The sequence below is a fragment of the Parasteatoda tepidariorum genome, chromosome 5 (genome assembly GCF_982258835.1).
Source record: "Parasteatoda tepidariorum strain Cologne lab strain chromosome 5, Ptep-v5.0, whole genome shotgun sequence".
Lineage (NCBI taxonomy): Eukaryota > Metazoa > Arthropoda > Arachnida > Araneae > Theridiidae > Parasteatoda > Parasteatoda tepidariorum.
This window is the reverse complement of record NC_141759.1, coordinates 86,606,012-86,628,973: the sequence shown is the minus strand read 5'-3', so window position 1 is coordinate 86,628,973 and position 22,962 is coordinate 86,606,012. Positions and strand designations below refer to the sequence as shown.

Genomic DNA, 22,962 nt, shown 5'->3' with positions numbered 1-22,962 from the left:
TAGACACGCAAGTAAAGATTTAAAATATCATTTCAAATGAACAATAACAAACTGAAGTGCACCGAGTTTTAAACTTCGAACAAGACATTAAAAATTGTTGATTGCTAACTAAACAGTCTGATGTAGTTTATCATTAAATTTATCATAACCGGTCAAAAGATCAATTGTAGTATGTTTTATTGTATTGTATTGTAAAGTGTTGGTATGTTTAAGGCTATTGCTTTAGAGCAAAAGTTGTCGTACTTCTTGGATTTTAGACCATATTACTGAATACTGGTCAAGCAGGGGGGGCAATTATTTTTTTTCAATATGAATTTGTAATTGATAATTATACTTTAATTTAAAAATTGAAATATTTTTTTTATCTCGCTTGTCCAGGGGTGGGCACAAGCAAAATGATTGGTGGGCACCGTGGTGTCAAAGGACACAATGTTGTGAACCCTTGTTCTAGAACAACAATTCTCTAAAAGTGTTGGGCGGAACCCTAGGTTTCAGTAAAAAGATAGCAGGGCCTTTGAAATTTAGGATTTTTTCAACTAGTAAAATAAGTATTGATATCCAATCAGTAGTTCTTAACTTATTTAATATTTCTGTTGTTTATGTGAACTCTTTTATGCAAAATGCCTCTTAAATAGCCGCCAATTTAAAACAAAAATTCTATAACAATTCACCAAAAGAAGCTCGATCATTTAGTTTCATAACAGAAAAAGATTGGGAACCACTGATCTGGAATATTGTTTGTTATGCGTGTAATTGTCGCGTGTAAGAATTATAATGCAAATATTCTCACATAGAAGCAAAATGGGGATGCCCGAAAGTTATTCCACCAAAACGTTCATTTACAATTCTGACAATAAGCTGTAGATAATGCAATAAGAAAAATTTTTATTGAAAAAAACATAAGGAAAACATAATTTAATGTTTTAAATTAGCATTTTCAGTTTTTATTAGCTTTATTGCAAACAGAGCTTCTACACTGTATACAGGGTGATTCTAAAAAGATGGGCAAAATTTTAGGAAGTGATAGTACACTCCCAAGCAAACAATTTTTATCAAGGAATGCATGATCGATAACAAAACGCAAAACCGCTAGAGGGCGTCGAAGTTTATATTCTTATATGCGGCAAAAACACACAAAGAACGATGAAGTTAAGCTATAAAAGCAAATTTAATGGCATGTGATTACAATTAGTGTTCAAAACAGTGGCCGGCAGCGGCTATGCACGCAGTACAACGGCGAAGAAGAGATAGGCGAACATTTTGAAACACACCAGGTATATCACGAACTTTCCCTGCAGCGGCCAAAATCTTGGCGACAAGTAACGCAGCGCAGTAACTCGCAACAGGAATGAAGCTTTCACGTTTGCATCAAACAACTTTCCAAATGCGCCAGCATCTTTGCGTTTTATTTTCGACCACGCATTCTTTGATAAAAATTGTTTGCTTGGGTGTGTACTATCACTTCCTAAAATTTTGGCCATCTATTTAGAATCACCCTGTATATGTGCATACTATTTATCGTAGAGAAAATGAGCAGATAATAAACAAGAACTACAATACTAGGGCGTTAGATAACTTTAGATAGTTAACGTATGGCCAAAAGAAAAAGCCGCTTACATAATTTGCCAAAAATATGCAGTTACAAAACAAAATCACTTAACTTATATTTATTAAATGAAATCTCGAAACTCAACATGTCTGCTAATTTATTTTGTTTTCATCCATCACAACTCTAATTACACATTTAAAAATGGGAAAACAGAAAATCTTATAACTACTTAGTTTCAGGAAATATCTTTTGGAATCATGGGCTCCAAAATCAAAGAATCTATGTTACGAATGTTCAATTCGAAATGAGAACAGATTTTACGCATGGGATTAATTGGTAGAGGAAGATCTTTCTGTGATGCTCTTAATTAGAATCAAATAACCTTCCTAATGTAGAGCAACACTTAATGGGGTTTTGTAACGTGTAATTGTTGCAAACATTATCGCATTCAGCTTAGATAAGCAATATAACTGAGTCAACCCATTATTTTCAAAGGAAACGATAGCGATTTTAAGAGAAGTCTCTTCATCGATTTTCCATTGGGGTATTATGTATCGTCTAAGGGAGTATTGCTTGCTATATGCGAACAGTTTGCTAATTTAGAGAAAGAATCAATAATTACTCGACGATACTTAGCGATAAAGGGAATTTAATCATCATTTTTCATCCAAGTAGTTTTATTTTTTGCATTTATAATTTGAGTTACATATTATTCCTCGGCACTCTTTGTGGAGGTAGTTATAATTACGAATTTCGGTAATAAGAGATGTTCATATGTAGTGTTCGAAAGTATCTTTAGTATATAAACAAGTAATTATTCTTTCGTATGAGTTAAATGTTTGCAATGCTCTGAAATCTTGAATGTTTATTGTGGTATCCTTTGGAAGTTGTTAAATTAGATATCCTTAAATAATTTTGATTTAAGGATCTATCTTCGCCAAACCCGCTGTTATTGTAAATTTCAAGTTTGGATATTTCGACACATGTATAGTGTTAGAAAAACAAACTTCACTTCAATAATATTTCAGTTTTCAAAAATATATTATCGGTTAAATACCTTTTCTTAAAAGTAATGAAATAAATTAGTACAAAAATATCTGACAACTTGCATTGTTCGAATAGGTTAATCTCTAATTTTTTTTCTCTACTTAACTAAATTAATCTAGATAGGACACACACATAACAAATGAAGTATCTGAGAACGAATTAAAATTTAGAGCATAAATAACTGATTTATGCCATTTTTCCGTTCTGGAAATTATTAAATTTTCTTTATAATGTGATTATGCATTCATAGTTCACCCACAGCAGAAAAAAAAATGTAAAACAGATTTTTAACTATTTTATGAAATTACTACATTGCCATCGTAACTGCATTGAAGGCCACAATTGTGCCAATCATATGTTAATTTTTTAATATGCCTCCTTTGTCCTATGGGCATACTTTGTAATCATTCAAGAAAAAATTAGTAACGACGAAATGTAGTAATTTAAAATTTATTCTGAATATTGTTACGAAAATTCATTCTGAATTCAAATGCAAATTTGGTCATTATTCATCTTAATGCATTTTTTTGAATAATGATTGATGACTAAATTCATTAATTTTGACTGATTTTTTTAAAATAATTTTTTGACTATCCGAATTAAATAGCAAACTTCACTTAATTTTGGTCTCGCCCTCCAAAATTTCAATCATAATATCTAATCAATATTTATTTTAAAAAATCCTATTTTGTATACTTAATGTTTCGTGTATTTTAAAAGCTATTTTTTCCATATTTTATGGATAAATATTAACTCTGTGCCTACCAGACCTGAGGCGTTAGTAAATAAATTAATTAATTGATCGATAAATAAATTAATTTGTAATAATAATGAGTAATAATTAAATTTTTTTTGCAAAGAAAAACGAAAAGTTAAGTGAGCGAAATATCCAGAAACGGCTTATACTATAAAGAAATTAAAATGTAGTGTATGAATTTTTGATCATAAACAATGTTTCCACGGCTCGTTTGTTTGTTGAATTACTTTGTTGAGTTTGCAAGTAAATTTCCTTTCATTAATTATGAGAAGTAATTAAAACATAGTTACATTACGAAGTATTAACTTTCTTTGGGGAAGAAAAACTTCGTAAAATTTATGTTTATGTATCTTTTTTAAGAATCTTTTCAGTTTATGAAACTTGTTTCGCATTAGACTGAAATTAATACTAATTGTAGCAATTGTTGTGATTAGTTCCAATTAAAACAAGACTTTTGGTTTTTATTGTAGTGTAATAAAAAAAAAGAATGTCAGAGAGAACTTCGTGTGTAAGCTTGACGGGAAGGTTGATGGGATTATGAGGATTCAGATAGACACTTGAGACGTGGCACTTTAATGTATTAGCATGTAAATCTTGACTTGAATCGTCCTCGTAAATTGTCCTCGTATGCCACTAACGTAGATCCACATCCTTGGAGTTTCCTGTGTATTTGAATCGATACTTTTATTTATCTGAATTACAAAAATATCTTAGTTTTATGTTTTCTATTAATTACTGTCAAAAGTTGCTTTTTAAGAACGATGAAATGGGCTGTTTTGATGAAATTTAATAATTTGATTAATTTCGTAAGTTACATGCCAAGTTAATAAATTACGATAAAGTAGATGAACCTGGGCCAATTTGAATGTAATTTTCAATAACAATTATTGGAAAATATAAAATTAAAATAGTTTAGATTGATAGAAGCTCCGGCAAGCTTCAAGTGGCACAAACGGACACTTTATAAAAGGAAGTGCCCCCAGCTGTTTACTATGCAATGATCAATCCTTACTTTATGACGTGCCCTACCTCACCTTTAAGTTAACGCACGAAATTCCGGGGCACTCTGTATAGCTAATGCTGTGGTTGTTGTTTAGAAATGAGTGGTAGTATGATCAAATGTGTGACTTTGATATCTACATAAAATACACTGAATAGTCTTTACTGGAATCCGTTAACAACGTTTTTCGAAGATCTTTTGCCAAGGAAAATTAAAAACCCCTAGTTTAGTGGTTTTAGACTTGAAGCAACGCTATAATGTTAAACTGTATACGCACTGTTGCTGTTAAGAATTATCTGCGCTTCGGAAGCGTCAAATAACTAGAATGTTTTATAAGTTATTTTTCTTAAAAAATCTCCAATTTGGTTAAATTTTCTCTCCTGGAAGAAATTTATCAAAATCAATGTCTTTTTCGCCTTTTTGAAAATTTTTATGAGCCCAGATAATGCAGCATTGAAGTAAATTTCTAAATATTAAAAAATTAGAGCACAAGCGCTGTTCATTTTTTCTGTAGCTTTTCTTGACGTTTTGCGTTATTTTCAGAATAAAAGTGGATTTCGCTGGCAAAAGATAGGTTAAATGTGACCTAACGGTTAGCGAACCTGATAGGTTAAATTTGATATGCAAACTCACATCAGTTATGAAAACAGCATATTATTCGCAAAAAATACAACTTAATGCGACTAAACACCCTGCGAAAAACAGTCTTAAATTTTAAATAACTTTCGTCCTTGCGCGATCTCTAAGTCTTTCCCTTCTCTCACTATTGGAGTCTTCTGGGTATAATGTAAAATTCACGACCTCGAAAATCTGCTGACCTTTGCGTCGAGTGCCCACTATTTATAAAGGCGGAGTCATGATTTATAAAGGAATCAAAGGAGTCTAATTCAAAGGTTTTAATAATGCTGGTTTTGAATCGATTCCTTATCAACAGCCATATTTGCTATAGATTCCCTTACCACCATCATTAATGAGGCACATAGCTACATAATTTCCACAGAATAACATGGCTATAGTTCAAGGATATGACTTTAATTCATAGGCACTGCAGTGTATAGAAAGTATTGCTTACGTTTTCATTATCGTTTGTCTAAGGTATAAAAGCTAACAGTAGCTAAACTATAATGATATTTGAATCATGATATTGTGCAATTAGACGTGATGAGGATTAATTATCATCTGCAAGGTTCAAGTTATCTTCTTAACCCCTTCCTTCTCGCTCCCGTGAAAATGGTGGGGTGAGGTTTATTCCTCTATTTCTTGCTCCCGTGAAATTTCCGGGTTGGAGTTTTCAGTAGTAACGCGCCAATAAGAATAAAACTAGTTCATTTCTTTTCCCCGGAAACCATTTCATTTCTCATTTTACACACCAGATGGCAGTACCAGGATATTTTTAAGGTCATTGTAGATGCAAACTAAGGTAAACAACGTTTTGGAGCACAAAAATATTTATAAATGCAGACAGCTGTTTCGGATGCTCAAAGGGCAACCTTCATCAGTGCAACAGAAAAAAATGCTTGATGCTTGATATGGGTTGTATCTCGGTGTTTGGCTCGAAGCGCCACTAACCGATTCATCTAAACTAGTTTACCTTATGCTCTCAGGTCATAGGAATATATTAGTCTTATATTATACAAAATATTGGGGGGAATTCCCCCATCGTTAAAACAATAATAAGAATTACAGGAAAAGATAAGAACTAACAATTGGATATGATAACATAAATTGATAATACATTTAGTTTAAAAATAAGATGTATATACAAAGTATTTACATAACTATTTACATGTTTATGTTATTCAACATATGTCTTAAATAATGATATGGCTCTGCTAAACCAGTGACCCGGTCGTCCTGGTAGATCACCACTCGTTCCGGGTTGCTCACTCTACTATATTTAATGGAGCTATGGCTTGCCCGGATCGGACCCTTTTCAGAGTTACTCCTTCACCGAGTTTGCCATAGTCCAGTGGATATACTGTGTGTGTTTGTGTCCTATTTTTTTTATATAGTTTTGAAATTATGCAGTCTGATAATAGGAATGCCGTTAGTGGACTATGATTACTGTTTTCCTTAATGAGTTCTAAATTATGTATTTGCTTGAAGTTGGATGTATTGCAATCTTTAGCATCGCTGAAGAATTTTGTGCTAAGTTTTGCCAGAAAGAAAAAATGGATGGAAAACAGGAAAAAATGAGAGAAAACAGGGTAAATATAAAGAAAGGTGACGTCACAAGGGGGTTAGAGCAACAGCCAATAGGAGGGAAGGGAGAATGGATGACGACGAATGGGAAGCAAGGAACAAAAAAGGGGGGTTTAGTTAGGTTTAATCATAGATTTCCAAACAGGAGAAAGACAAGGAACGCTGGATAGGTCATTGACCAACAGTTTGGAATTTTTGAAAATATTATAGGACTCATAAAAATCTAAATCAAAAATTGAAGAACAACCCTCCTATTGGCCGTTGCTCTAACCCCCTTGTGACGTCACCTTTCTTTATATTCACCCTGTTTTCTCTGATTTCTTTCTGTTGCACTGATGAAGGTTGCCCTTTGAGCATCCGAAACAGCTGTCTGCATTTATAAATATTTTTGTGCTCCTAAACGTTGTTTACCTTAGTTTGTATTTTAGCACAAAGGTCACCCACTTGTGTATTTATCATTGTAGACAGTTAGTTTATTTTAAACTAGATGTCAGCACCAATCAAATGCGTGTATTTGAGAAAATAGGCACTTTTATGACAGTTTTCTTGAAAATGAACCAATCGTTAAGGGGTTAATGAAGTTATGGATTCTAGATATTAATATTGTTCAACTTGCAAGCATATTTTTGCCGCAAAAGGTTTTTAATATAATAAGAGCTATATACTTACAATGTACAGTGATGGTTCTAGTATCTTCAATGAGGCTATTGGGGAGGGAAGGGTTCTCAGCCGTGCACGTGAACTTTTTCCCGTGATCCTCTGCTGTCGGGACGAAGGACAGAGTACTCAAGGTGAGGTTCCCATTGTCTGAGATGACTTCATTGCCTGTCTGAATCTTCTGAGAGCCCTTCCACCACGTCATCACTGCTCTCGGTCTCGAACCTGTAGACTCACACTCCAGAGTCACTTTCTTTCCTGCTGACAGGTGAGGCTGAAGTGTAATGATCCGGACATCCAGAGGTCTTACTGCAATGAAAAAACTTAATTAAATAGATACGTTTGAATTCTTCGAATACAGATAAGGAATATAAACTTGGAGAAAGAAACTAGTTGTCTTACGAATCAGTTGCCATAAAGCTCTTTTGTATAAGCTGTAACAGCTTTAAATTTGCCGGTCGACTTTCGCTGAAGCTTGCTGCTATGTTTTAATAAATTTTCAAATTCTCATTACTTATATTTGACTCGAACAATTAAATTTTAATTTGTGTCAAAAATCTTTCTATCATTAGTGAATGCTCTATTGCTTGATATTCACATATATTATATTTTGTTCAAAGTTGAATTTCATGTTCAATATAGAACGTTAGGCATAGTAATTGAAAAAAATAAGAGTGAACCTCCTAAAGTAATTCTTGCTGTTTTGTTGTAGCACTATATGTTTGTGTGTTCTATGGTCTGTGAAGCAGTTTGTTGTTGAAGGGTGTATATAAAAAGGAACAATTCTTAAATGAAAATGAAGGTTAGCGCTGTAATCAAAAAGTCATTTGAAAAAATGAAAGCACACTATTTCCAATATTTTTTCATTCTTTTATATGATTCCGTACTATTTTCCTTTTAGTACCGTGTTAAAAAGGAACGTTTATGCCACTACGCTTTGAAATTAATATCTTCTGAGCCTCATTCAAAACTACTGAAATATTTGAATTTGATAAAGAAAATTCAGCAAAAAGGGCAAATAAATTATGACTAACAAGTTAGTTTTGTCTTGTATATTAAGCATCTGTGTTACAAGCTGCAATATATCAATTTTATCATACGTATGTTAAATTTATAAGCCAAAGGCTAAAATATTCTGTCACTTACTTGGTAATTTCAAGAATTTTGGACTTACTTTCTTAAACTTCAAAAATGTACACTTGTTTGAGATAATGCAAATAGAAAACTGTAAAATCCAATAAATATTAGATGCAATATCCTCATAACCGAAATTACTGTTGCTAAGCAATACTCGACATGACAGCAACAAGTTCAGCTTCATTTATTTACAGTAAAGGCGATCACAACAGATATCTCATCATCATGGCACTTTCCCTATTAATCTTTAATTAAACGTGAAGTTTCGATCTTTATATCACTGTTTTAAAAGGTATAGGTATGCAGGGCTGGCTATACCATATCGGTAGTAAAGGAAATTCTGGAATGTTCGAGATTTTCCTTCCTATCGTTTGCATTAATTAACGCCTTGGCGGAAATTTTACGGTAGAGCGGAGATCCTTTTATGTTTGAGGTATTCAGGAAATTTAGAGAAGACCATGTTTTAATTTCTAGGTTTATGAATAATTCAGAGGTATTTGCTTTATCGAAGTTTGAGTGAGGAAACCCCATTGAATTTTGAATTTTCTGAAACCGTGTTTGAACTTCTATTGAAACTGTTAAATTCAAAGGGCCAATAACAAGAGTGATAATTTCGAATACTGCAACTTTTAAACTTTACTTCCGGCACATTATTTGCTGCAGCTTGTGTAAATAAGAAGAAACATTTTTTTTTTATAATTTCAGATTGGAGACAGATGGGTGGAAGCATAATTAATACGCTTGAGTTTCTTTAATATTTGTTGAATCTCAATATGGAAATACAATATACATTATAAATGATTTTTCAGTTGTTAATTTAAATCGTAAATTACATAAAAACAGGAAAGATGTTGTTTTCCATTGGAATGAAATTGTACATAAAAAAGGGTGTTTGAAAAAACAGATTGATAACGACCAGAGAAAATTAGTTACATTGCTAATTTGTCTTTAAATTTAAGCAAGCAGTCAAACTTAAAGACCCTGTAACAAGCGCAGTTTTATTACTATAACAACGTATTTTTAAAACTGAAATTTCGGTACATCAGTTGTTGTAATAATTATAAACAAGAAACAATAATTCTTTTTAAAAATGAAGAAAAAGCCGAATGGCGACTACAGGATTAATTATATCGTTTATTTTAATTATGAATTTCAAAGATTAAATTCTAAGAGCTAAACTTAAAGAGCTGAAAACAAAATCACTTATGAATAGTACTGAAGTTAAGCTTATAAATGATACTGATAATTAATGCACAGGTATAGTTTTAAAAAAATTATGAACGTTTACTAAACGTTTAGAATATAAAGTTATTAATTGTATAGTTAACTGTATATGATAATTATACATTGATAAGTACAATGTTAATACAGTTGAATTAAAAGAGCAGTGATTATTGTTTTTATAATTTAAAAGAAAATTCCTTTTAACAGTGATGGGACACGGGATCTAACATTTGGACCCTAACCCCCCCCCACGGCTATCCGCAGCTTCAAGAAAGGGTCGCTTCCCAGCTAAAGTTTAAAACAAAAATTATAAAATGCAGATGCAAGTTAAAGATTAGTTGGTGTTGATAGAATAGTGACAGGTAGGCGTCGTAGAATGAAAAGGCTGCAGCTAAAATAAATCTGTAATAATCTAGGATAAATCTTAATAATCTGGGATATTCTAGGATAAATCTTCTAGTCGGTCCAAGTTGAAATGTCATTTAAATTGTCATAACATTGTTGTTTTGTGCACCCTTAAAAAGTTTAATATTGAGTTTAGGCATGCAATTATTAATATCATCTATATTAAGCTATAATCTGTCAGTTAGGGTAGAAAAGACAGGAGGAGAATAAGGTCTGATATATCGTAGGTATAAAAGCCTTTTATTTTTGATACTAAGTTGGGAGTTTATTGGTTGAGAATTGATTTTAGAGAGTGAAGTGTGAATCGACGAAGTCCGAATATAAGCCGATCCCCGATTATAAACTACCCATGCAGCATGAAAGGGCAAATAAACGTTAAAAATCCGTTCGTCCGTTATAAGGTTTTGGGCTTACGTTAAAATTACGTTAATTTCACGTGATGATTTTCACCATTTCTTCATTCGTTAAAACGTATACGATAAAATTACGTTAATTTCACGTGATGATTTTCACCATTTCTTCATTCGTTAAAACGCATACGTTAAAATTACGTTAATTTCACGTAATGATTTTCACCATTTCTTCATTCGTTAAAACGTATACGTTAAAATTACGTCAATTTAACGTTATCAATTTTCCCTTTAAATAATTCGTTAAAAATACGTACTTAAAATACGTTATTTTAACGTGTACATTTTATCCATTTTTTGACCGTTTTTTAAAAACGTGTTATTAACGAAAAATTGACGTTTTATTGCATAGTTATATTTACGTAAATTGTTTGGGATTATAAACGTAAATTTAGTGGTAAAAATGTTTCAAGCAAAAAGGATGAACCTGTGAGAGCCCAAGAAAGATAATCTTTTACGTCTCACTTGAATTCGAATAAACTGAACATTGCAGATTTTCATTACAATTCATATTTAATTTTTAATACTTATAATTATTTTTGTTTTATTAAACTGGTTATAAATATTTGCTTGTTGATAATGAGTCGGCTCATTATCAGTAACTGACAAGGGAACTATGAGTTTTAATTCTTATATAACTAAACTATGATGAAAATTAAGAAATTTTCCAAAATACTGAATAAAGTAAAAATTTTTCACTACTTGACATGCAACGAACATAACGTAAAAACACATTATACTTAAATTTAAATTATCTCTGTCCAGAACAAGAGTCGTGGTGTAGTGGTTACAGCGTTCGCCTCAAGGGTACGGCGTCCTAGGTTCGAGCCTACTCTAGAGTGGGATGTTAATATGCGAATACTAATAATTATTATTATTCAAAGATCTTAATTTAAAAAATTTATTTTTTGTTATTATGTAAAAATTGATTCACTATTTTTTTATATTGCAATTATCGCTCGCCATACGAGTTTTTAAAAAATAATTTATAATATACAATATTCTAATTATTATTTTCTACTTCAATCAACATGAAATAGAAACGATTATTTTTGGTTAATTTTGTTAACATTTATTTATTAATTTCTTACTTTGCAATAATCGCTTACCGTATATAAGTTTTTTCAAAATAATTGCTAAGAAATGTGTCTACTTTTAAATTCCATGTTCTTACTGCATGAAAGAGACATTTACTTTATTTTAAAATACTGATTTAATTTTTTTTCCTTCCAAAAACTTCATAAATTGTAAAAATAGAATTAAAGTATTTTGAAAAATTTATCAATCTTGATTCTTTAATGTATATAATATTTATTAATGAAAAAAAAAATACATATCAAATAACAGGTAAAAAGATAATTCTCATAATTAGTTTTCGTAATAAAATTTAGTGTGGGAAGTTTTAAAATATTGGTTGTTATTAAAAGACGTTTTTACACACAACAACGTTTTTACAAATTTATTAAATTTTGCTTTGAATCTTGAATTTTATAATCTGGAAATTGCTTAATTATAAAATCTTAATTGCAATAAGTAAATTATTTATGAAAATCATATATAGTAAAAAATAATATAAATTTATAAAATATAAAAAATAATATAAAATAGCATAAAATATAAAAAATAATATAAAATAGCATAAAATATAAATAATAATTTAAGTTTTGTTGTAATGTCAGAAAAATAATTTTTTTTATAAGAGCAAGTAATGATAATTCTTTATTTCTTTGCAAAATATGATTTATGAGTGAGTTTTTGTGTATGTGAAATTGAAGTACTTTTAAAAATAGTTAAAGCGTTAGTTCGGTTTATTTTTCCGAGCTGTCAGTTTTAGTCTTTCTTGCATTGAATAGTCTGTTTTTTTTTTTTTTTTTTTTTTTTTTTTTTTTATCATATCGGGCAATAATGTTACATAACAGGGAATTTTAGTAAAATTTACCTAGGGACACAATGCTTGGAAGGTTTTAAATAGTTAATGAAGTTAAATAAATTGTTTTTAATTATTTAGATCATATAAATAAAAAAGAAAAGGAATTAAGTAAGGAAAAGAGAAAGTTCCTCAAAAATTGAAGTTAAGACCTAAATTTTGCAATGCTAATACATAGATCCTAAAAAAAAAAAAAAAAAAAAAAAAACCCACCTTTAAGAAGAAAAAAAAGGTCCCGCAGTGGACTGATCGTTAAGACACGGTTCCCAACAGATCACCGAAGTCAAACATCACTGGCTGCGGTCAGTGTGCGGGTGCCACTTAGATCAGTCTGCGTAGGGACCGAGGGTGTGCGGTATTGGTCCTCGTTAAACTGTGCTACGGTAAAGTGCTCGACTTCGCGCGCACTTCGTCGGGCTACCGAAGCGGGGGTGCCATCCCCTCCGCAGAGGATCAAAATTGTGATGGCATGTCTTCGGATCATCCTCCGGGATGTTTCCCAGACCGTCGCCAATAGCCCATTGTGCAGCTCTAGTGCGACGTAAATTAACAACAGCAAGAAAAAAAAGAAGAGAGAAATTAAATATTTGTTTTTTTCATATTTTGACATCAGTGCGACAAATTTTTTTCTTTGTTTTTTGACCAAGATTTTTTCATTTAGGCTTAGTTCCCGGTTAATAGGGGTTTTAAGGGCCATTCTAGTCCTTGACGGGGGCGGTGCTCGATCCTCGACACCACCGAGTACATGCGATATATGTGCTATTAAAATCTGTGGAATCGAGAGGCCTGTGGTCCATCGCATTACTGTGCCAAATGTACAGGGATCTGGAGAAAATTTCCTACCCCTTCAGATTTAAGTCTAAATGGATGATAAGCCTAATGTACAGCTCTAGTGCGACGTAACTAAAACTCCTACCTTCATTAATTCGTTGACACATTATCTGTTTACACTGTGTTATCTGGGAATAAAATTTCAACAAAATCTTTTTAATGTATACATACATTGCTTTTAAAATGAAGACAAATATCAGCAAGCGAAAAAACAGATTCATAAGAATTTACTTTTTTTTTTTATTTTATCTAAATCACTGAAGAGGGAAACGGAACGTTTAACGAAAATGGATCCTTCCAGCTGAAATTAAATATAAAATATTTAATATATTATATGAAAATAACTTGATCCACTAGAAATGTTAACAACTTGACACCCTTTTTTACCCTTATTGTTATAATCAAGTTTTCAAATGCATGATATTACCTCTTTTTTTTTCTTTTCTCCAAATGAAATCGTGATTTAAAAGGTGCTTTTTATTTAAATGTGTATTTTTTTATGTAATAAATATTTTATGAATTTTTTCAAACTATTATTTCTAACACGGTCATCACCAACAACTAAAAATGATACCTAAATCGTGAGACCATGCCTTTATGCATGCCAATTAATGTATGTAAAATCTTCACCTACGCAGACGAGAAAAACAAAAAATAAGCACGAAATTTGAGAAATAACATGTAATCATGATATAATAATTAAAATTAACCAGAGATAAATAAATGTACATGTTGATCCCATATTATGTTAATCGATAAAACTTTTACATTGGTGGATGTAGTTAGATTAAATCTTTTTGATTTGATGGAAGACCTAACGTAGAATGTATTCTACAATATCTTTCTTACTCTCATTTCGGATTAAATGGAAATCCTACAATTTATGGTTCATTGATCAGCCTATATGATGCACAAAAAAATCAATGTATATTGTTAGTTTTACAGTTTTAAAATATAACATAATTAATGTCTCATTTAGTTAAATTACTATAGTACGATCCTCTAATTCCTAACGATTGGATATGAAGTTCCTGGTTAGAGGAAGCAAAAAAAATTAAAGTTTTAAAATAAATAATCACGTATTTTAAATAATCTTGTATGTCTTACGAATCAGTGATCTTAATTTATAATATTTATCTTTTAATAATAAATTATTGTTATAATAATTTTACATTTCCAGAGCATAAAACAGCAATTTTTATGAATTCATGAAAATTATAAAAAGCATTAAAATCGAGTTTTTTTTATGTACAAGCTATTCAAATAATATTATACTAGTAAAAATAAAATACTATTATATCTCTGTAATGAAAATAACATTACATAACAATATAATTCCATTTTTCTTTAAGTCATCAGGTAAAATAGTAATAATTTTTTAAAAAAAAGCTTGACAGTTTTATTTAACTTTTTAAAAAATATTATATGAAAGTTATTCTACAATGTAGCATTTTATTCCAGGTTTAATTAGAATAATAATAAGAAAAATAAGAAGAAAAATCAAAAATAGAGAAAAAATTGATTAACAATATAGTTTCAAAAGTACTCTCCACATTGCTTTCAGTTATTTGAGTTTTTGTTTTACAAGTGGATTAAACGATACTAAGTTTCAACTTTTCACTCCTTTTCCGTGGGAGCAAGTTCTACACAAGGATTGCTACCCCTACACTAGCTACCCCTACATTTATTTACATTGTTGCACGCGTGTTTTTACATACGCCGAATTCAATGGTAAGTTCTTTTATTCCTTACTTTAATTATTACTATTTTAGAATGTTAATTCATTATAATGCTTCACTGTCAAAAAAAGTAAATAATTATTGTAGTTAATTCTGCTTGAAATAAACACAAATATTCTAAGCCTATCATTTGCGAAGTTTAACAAACTATGACAAAACGTAACGATTTTGGAAAAAAGCAAGAGAATTTGTTGAATCTCATTTACTGTGCTTAATGTAAAGAGACGAAATACAGACCCGTTATATACGATTGTTATGCAGTTAAGATATTTTTAATAAAATCATGAATTTTTGGAAAGTTTTCTGATGGTACCTAAGCTTAATCAAGGAATATTAATCTGAAATACTGAGTTAAACTAGTTGCGATCTTATGTAAAAAAAAATTCTATTTTACAGCTTTAATTATCAAAATTATTAAATTAATGCTGCATTATTTTATTCACCTGACAAATTTTGTTGCTATAATAAATAACAATTAACAAAAAGTAACAATTATAAGCATTATTCTGAAGATAATACTTAAATGTCATTTATCATGGTTGACTTTACACACCAAAATATGAGTAGAGGGGATATTTTCCTTCTGTGATTTGCTGCGCCTACTATTGTGGATTTCAAACTTGCATACATTTATAAAAGAAAACTTGTAGAGGTTTGCCAGGGGGTAGTGGCTACAAGATATACCCTGTTGAGTTTCTTCCCATGTTTTGTTTTCAGTGTGATGATAGCCACTGGAAGTTACCAAGACCTGTTGATTATTCTGCCACAGGTGATGATAAACTAATTTTCCGGAGTGGAAAAGAATTTTAGCTAGATTTATAATGTAAATTTTTCTGTTTCACTAATTTTAGGGGATATTTCCATATATTAACCTGTCACACTAACTACAATAGCCAAGCTACCAAATAGATATAAACTTGAAATTTTTTTTGAAAAAAACATGAATGTTTGCCAAATGGTTACGAGTTATATCTTTCGAGTTGGTCCCTTTCTGTGATTTTTTAACTTTCTTTCAGTTTCTCCGATACCAGAAGTTGCCAAGACGTGCTGATTATTCTGCCATTGTTCCTTTTATAGAGATCTCCCCTGATTTTATGAATCAAATAAAATGGGATGTTTCCCTATTTGAACTAGATTGTGCCAACTAAAAATGTTGAAACAAGAAAAAAAATATATATTTTGTACTTTGCAAAAATTTAAAAAGAAGTATGTAGAAGTTTTCCTGAGGGTTGCTTCAACTTATATTCTCTGAGTTACTCCCATTCTGAGATATTTTCTTAATTTTTCGTGGACCGCTGGAAGTTTATAAATATTTATCCATAGGTAACAACATAGAAATACTCATTAAACTTTTAATTCCCTATTAGGGTTACTTCTGTATTGTGAGCAGTTATGCCAACTGTTATCGTCCAGGCACCAAATAGATTTCTAACTGCTAACTTTTTAAAAGAATATGTAAAGGTGTGCGAAAGGTAGCTACGAGTTATACTCTTCAAGTTGATCTCAGTTCGTTAATTTTTTTTAGTTCCTCCTGGTTGCTGCGTGGAAGCTGCTTAGAAGATATAGTGATTATTCACCGGCAGATCATGATACGGGCATTTTTCTTACTGTTTTGCCTACTCAGTACGAGATGGCATTTTTATTAGCAAATGAGACGAGACAAGTGTTATGTGTGAAACAGTCCTATCATATTGTTATTAATTTGAGCTGTCTTATCTACTTACCTACTATTGTCTTATAAAGTATAAAAACTATTAGTTGTTGCATTTTTAAAAAAGTTGAGTAGTGGCATTTTCTTTTAACTTTACCTTTTTAAAGAACCAAGGGTTAAACACGCTTGATTGGTGTAAATTTTACAAGAGTCTATAGCAGATGGTTCTTCAACCAAAATGTCGTGGAAGTATCATCTTAACAAGCTATTGCAAGAGAAAATCTCACATGGACAAAATAGTTTTTTGACTATTTATTTTGCAACATATCTTTAAAAAGAAAAAAAAACACCCAGTTGAACATTTACTGGAAATTTTTCTTCTTATTTTTGAAACAGTTTTTGAAATTTATCAGCTAAAACGATATGGAAAATAATTGCAGTAATTTTCAATATTAAATTATCTTTAGAATTATTCTTATTCAAGCTTTTATTTAAATTTACATTGCTGTTTAAAACTTTTTTAATTCTTTTATAGTCACTGTATTCTAAAAATATGCCTAGGCAGAGGTCTGTCAAGGCCAAATTTACTACCGTTTAGCAGTACCTTCACAAATTCAACTTTAGAAAAAACATTAGTTTCACAAAATACTTTTTCTTATAATTTTATTTTTGTATTCCTTAAGAAACGATAAATCCATATTTTTGTGTTGATTTTTTAATGTAGTTTTTAATTTTTCACAAATTATGTCTAAATTTTCATAAAATAGGTACCTATCAGAAAAACCTAGACAGACCCTTGCTAGGTGAAAAAGTTCAATTGAAATTTTTATTGCTAAATTTTTCTTTTAAACAATTTTTGTCTTGGTTTTTACCTAGCTTTTTACATTTCTAAAACACTTTGTTTTTGTTAACTGTATGACACAGTAATTAAGAATGTTTCTATTGTCTTTATTCTTATCTGGAAAATATGATAATTGGAAAGACTGAGATGTAAAGCTTTAAAATTTCATTTTGAGAATTAAAATAGATTTTTCTGTTTTACATTTGTATATAATCTTTTGTTTTTTTTTAGCATTTTTAAGATAACACAGCATTTTAATAACATATTTCTAATAGATTATATTTTAGTTAATGTTGCTTTATGGATACTGCTTTACAAAAAATATTATTCTTAGCATGGAAGTTTTGTTGTAACAATTATGATAATTTTTTTTTCTCTTTCTATTTTACTTCATAACTTTATTAAGTATTTCTGGTTTAGTTTTTTGTTTTCCCTTTAGCCCATTCCACTAATATAGATAAGCATGGAGTAATTTCCAATAATAAATAAACTTATTTATTCGTAAAAAATATTTATTAATGAATTTTGTTTTTTTAAAATATTGCTATAAAAATATATTCTGCATTTCACCATTTTTTTTAGCTAACATTCTGCCAAACCATTACTCCTTACTTCTCTAGTTCTGAATAATAAATGTGCCCGTATAAACAAAACAAAATATGTTTGAATTATTTCTATGTTTTTAAACGTATTAACTGAATGAATTTTCTTTTTCATAATCTATTGATGTACTTCTGAGGAAGATCTTTGAAAAGGATCTAGCTTTGAGAATGAACCTCCATCAAGTCTCATTTGAAGGTACCTGAATTAAGTATGTCTAAAGAAATAACTGTATTTGAATTGTTTCCTTTTTTCTTGTGCTTAAAAATGGGTAAAAAAATTCGTGAAATTATAAACATGATCAAATCAATTGTTAAAAATTATTTCAGATTACTTTTGCTGATATTAAAAAAAGTAATTAAACATTGTTTACATAGGCTGCCCATGCTTCAATAACAACAAATAAAAGTACTCAAAAATTTGTCTCTTAAAATGAATTATCATATATTGTAAATATATTTTCCATGTACTGTAGAATCCTAATTATTTCATGCACAATCATCAGCCTTTGCACTATTCAACTAATTTATAATAGAAGTTTCTGGTGTAAGTTTCATCGTTAGTATCAAGTAGAATGGTAAACTGTTACTGTTTTTATCACCACTATTTTTGCTGTTCCAATGTTTTATTTCACTGGCACTTAAAAAAAAAAGTGTTTTATCTGCATTAAATTAGTCTTTTTATTCATAGTCCTCCATAAGTTCAAACAAATTCTGAAACTTCTATTTTGCTTTTGAGAATTCTTCAGCAATTATGCAGATTGATGAATCCCTCAAAGGCTAAGGCTACTCAAACCAAACATTTGGCTAACATTAAAATGAATTATAAAATGAATAAACAACATCAATTAGAAATTCTCGGGGAATTAAGATTTATGCATATTGCTCAGTATTTCAAATCTCCGTGGCAGAATCGCAGCGAAACGGCGACATTGTTTTAAAATTTTACAGATCTCTTGCAGAAAGATTTTTCTCTTGAAAAGAAGAAAATATTACTTTTCTTTTTTACAGAAATATTTGAACATGCAATATTTGAATCATGCATTTAGATAATCAGTTTTTGACACGCTCAATTTTCACCGATAGTATCATAAATCGACGTAATGTTTTGATAGTATTTTCGGCAGTTATTGATATTGATTTTCATTTGGTTCTTAACCATCTTGATATATTTAAACAATATGGAAAACTCGAATCGAGCATTTGAGTATCTATTTTTTAAGGCTATCTATTTTTTTTTTTAACAAATTCTATTGAATTTTTAGAAGTTATAGATGTTGATTTCTCCTTAAATTTTAAATCAGATATTTTTTATACGATATTATTTATTACAACCTAATTTCAAAGTGTAACACGCTTTTGAGGAGTCCAATTTACGTAATTACATCATATATTTTTTTTGGGGGGAGGGGGGGGGGCAATTGCTACTACGGATTTCATGATATTTAATATTTTTTATTGTGATTATTATTTACAAAATGCGAAGAAGCTAATAAAGTGTGTGTCTTCCCACCAACAAAATGTGAGAATATCACCCATAATATTAAAAAAAAATTATTTCGTGTTAAATTAAGAAAATCATTATTATTATTTTTTGTTAACACAGCATATTTGCCATTTTAAATTAGCAACATATATGTTTGTTTGTATTAAAAGTATTTTGCAATTAGATCTTAGTGCTGGAGAGTTTAGTCGCAGAATGCTCAAAAACATTCTGCCACAAGATTTCAAATTATCCTTGTTTTAATTAAAATAAGCCAATTGTATATATGTTTATATATATATATATATATTTTTTTTTGTGTACATCTGCAGTTTTCTACAATTCCGCATATTAGAAATTGAACTTTCAATATTGTTAACTTTAATCAATGATTTTATATCTATGACTATACATATGATATTTTCTATTTATATGATATAACTGTCTATGATATTATCACTTTATTTTTATAAAGTTTTTTTTTTTTTCAATAACTTCTGCACTATATTATTATGCTTACATTAAATGAAAAAAATTTTGATTTCATACTGTTTGAAAACATTTTTTATTTAAATATCTTATTTTTCCAAGTGAATGTTTTTGTGTTTATTATTTGGTGTTGAAGTATTAATGATTTATGATTAATGATTAATGATTAATGATTATTAATGCTTTGAAACACGATTCATTGTGTATATCAAGGTTGCAAAAAATGCTTACTTTTCTCTAAAAGAGTTAGACTGACTAGTTTTCATTAATTTATTATATTTTCTTGCATTTTACTGTATACATTTAGCATACTTATGTTCCAACTTTTTATTTTAACAAAAACTATTAAGTAAAATTTACGTTAAATGTCTAATATTGCAGAAAACTTGTAAGTTAAGTAGTTCATGCAATGGAAATTATCACTACTACAAACTATATGAATTACAGTTTGACAAAAAAATATATATTTGTTTTCACATCTGTAAATAAGTTTAAAAAAATTTTGATATATCTGCTCTATACTTGTTCAAAAAAATTTTTATTTTATTTTTTTGCAAGGGTGTGGAAAGTTGGTAATTTTGTTTTGCTCATATATATATATATATGCAGCATTAAAAAAGATAATTTCTAATTAGTTCCAAGCATAAAATTATTATTTTTTGAAACAATTTTAAGTTTAAGGCTGTTCCTCCGAATTGTTTTTATAGTCCAAAATTGCTATACTGCATTACTCCAAACATTCTGTCATGTTGCTACAATTAACTAACACCATTGTGTTCCTTTCATTTAATCACATTTTTCGAAGAAATATTTATTAAAATATTTCTCCAAAAACTGTGTTTTGTGTGAAGTTTTTTTTTTGAAATTTTTTTATCCAGTCCTTTTTAAGTGGTTTAAACAAATAAAGTTTTTACTGCCCCCAAGCAACCTGATTGTAACACACTAGGGTCAAGGAACACAGAACCTATTTTTCCCACCCTTCCTATTTTTCCCACCATTACTAAGAGTTCCGTTGTGGAAATGAATTTCTATATCACCAAACAGCTTTCTAATGTATTTTGGAGTAAAGTGTTACGTTTTAGCAGCAATTTTACAGAAATTAAAGAATTTTCAAAATAACCATTTTTTGTTTAAAAAAGCTTTAACAGAGGCAATTGTAAAATGTAATTCTTCACTTGAACTAAATAATATATAGTTTAACAAATTACTGAATTTGTTAAAATTACTCCTTTTGTATATTAAAGATACTGTTAGTGTTAAAAGGCATAGTATTTTTACTGTTTTAATAAATGAGAAATTATAAATTACGTAACTGAAACTAATCGAATTGTGTTTCTGAACTACAAAGTTCTTGCAAAATATTCTGAAGAGGAATGAAAATTGCAGCCAAGGAGCAATAAAAAAATGAAAAGAATGAGAGAGGAAAATAAAATTCTGATGATAAGTAAATAAACAGAAAGTATAGGGCAGCTTTTAGGAGTACTTTACCTGACAATGGGCACATGTCGTGGCAAGTACTGCGGTTATGAGAAAAAGTAATTTCAAATAGGAGTGTTTTGTGAATAGTTTTGTCTTGAATTTAGGTCAGCGTGGGTAAACCAATTGACACCTTTATTCCTTCATTGTTCCCCTATTAGAAATGTGCTCTTACTTGTTACCAAAGCAGCCAACAGCACCAGACTAAAACTCTGGAGGAGTTCTCAAAGCCACACGAAAAATAATTTTATGTTTTGTTTATAACTTACTGCTGGCTTCAATGTAAGATTTAGTTAGGATAAAAAAAAAATATGAAATATTCTAATTCAGATTTGTGCTGTATATGTATGTAATTTTGTTGTGTAATATGTGACTAAAATTTGTAAAATAGATTTTCTTATATCTAAGTATTTGGATGTACTCAATCGATATATACTTAGTAGAAATTCCATGAAAATAATAAACAGTTTTAATATTTTTTTAAAATTTTTTATTTAACTGTATTTTATCTAGTCAGTATTGCTTCGTTTTAGAAATCTACTGTTGGTTGTAACAATTTAATATTATTGTCCGGTATATTTTTTTTTCATATGCTAAAATATTTATTTGTTTTCCAGGAACATTGCAGTGAAGAGGTGATAGTAACAGCGGGATGGAAGAAGTTACGAATGTTTCAGATCTGTGGCGATGTGTTATAATTGTAAATCTATATATTGTAAATATATTGTATGATAGTTGTAAAATAAATAAAACTTAATAAATCTTATTTGATTTAATGTTTTTTTCTGTATTTAAAATTATTTAGTTAACTGCTCTTCTGGATTAAAAATTTTAGTTTTACGAACATAAGACTTAGAAAAATTGTAATTTTAGTAAGCAAACAAATCAAATGGTAAATTTGGTTAATATTTTTTTTTTTTACTTCGTGTGTGTGTTAAAGTAAATTTTAGTCAAATTTTTCAAGCTAAAAATTAAAATATATGCATTTAAAAAAAATAATGAACCCAAAAGCATTCTAGAAGAGTAGATAATTTCCAGCAAGCAATTTGGAAACATGGACTTCAGGACAGCAGTAGATTTCTTAATTATTAATTTAAACTAAAAAAAAAATAATTTTTTTTCCATATGGGTTTGGAAAATCATGTAAGTATTGAGTAATTTTTTCTTCTACCAATTCTTTATATTACAAACTTTTAGGAATGAAAAATGTAAAAAATTCCTGAGGGACATGAAACTTCATAAATAAACTATAGTATGCTGCTGTGAAGAGGTAGAAAGATTTGCATTCCATATTCCTTGAGTTATAATTTGAATTGTAAAAATTTACAGAAAGTGTGAGATTAAAAACAAAAGCTTTTTCTAGGATTCTAAAAAAAAAACATGAATATCGGCTATTTTCCGTTATTTTAGTTTTAGTTCGAAAAGAATTAAAAGTTTTTTTTTAAATAAAAAGTAAATGCTATATTTTTTAGTGTAATTAGTGCAGCGTAAACATTAAAATACGGAATGGTTTCTTTCCTTAGTTAAAAAAAAAAACT

The 22,962-nt window shown here is 29.5% G+C and overlaps 1 protein-coding gene and 1 long non-coding RNA gene across 7 annotated transcripts in view; one reads left to right on the top strand and one right to left on the bottom strand.

Moving 5' to 3' along the window:
* The window catches only part of LOC107446399 (cell surface glycoprotein MUC18), a 337,992-nt gene that overhangs the window by 105,288 nt on the left and 209,742 nt on the right, over nucleotides 1–22,962 (bottom strand). For all 6 annotated transcript variants that reach the window (XM_043041643.3, XM_043041640.3, XM_071184932.2 and 3 more), the window contains exon 5: nucleotides 7,225–7,521. In XM_043041643.3, coding sequence (XP_042897577.2) covers nucleotides 7,225–7,521 — 297 coding nt within the window. The remainder of the gene's footprint in view (nucleotides 1–7,224; nucleotides 7,522–22,962) is intronic.
* LOC147809625 (uncharacterized) lies at nucleotides 18,049–22,190 on the top strand. Its single transcript, XR_015433824.1, has 2 exons — nucleotides 18,049–18,188; nucleotides 22,042–22,190. It is a non-coding gene; the product is annotated as an uncharacterized LOC147809625 (long non-coding RNA).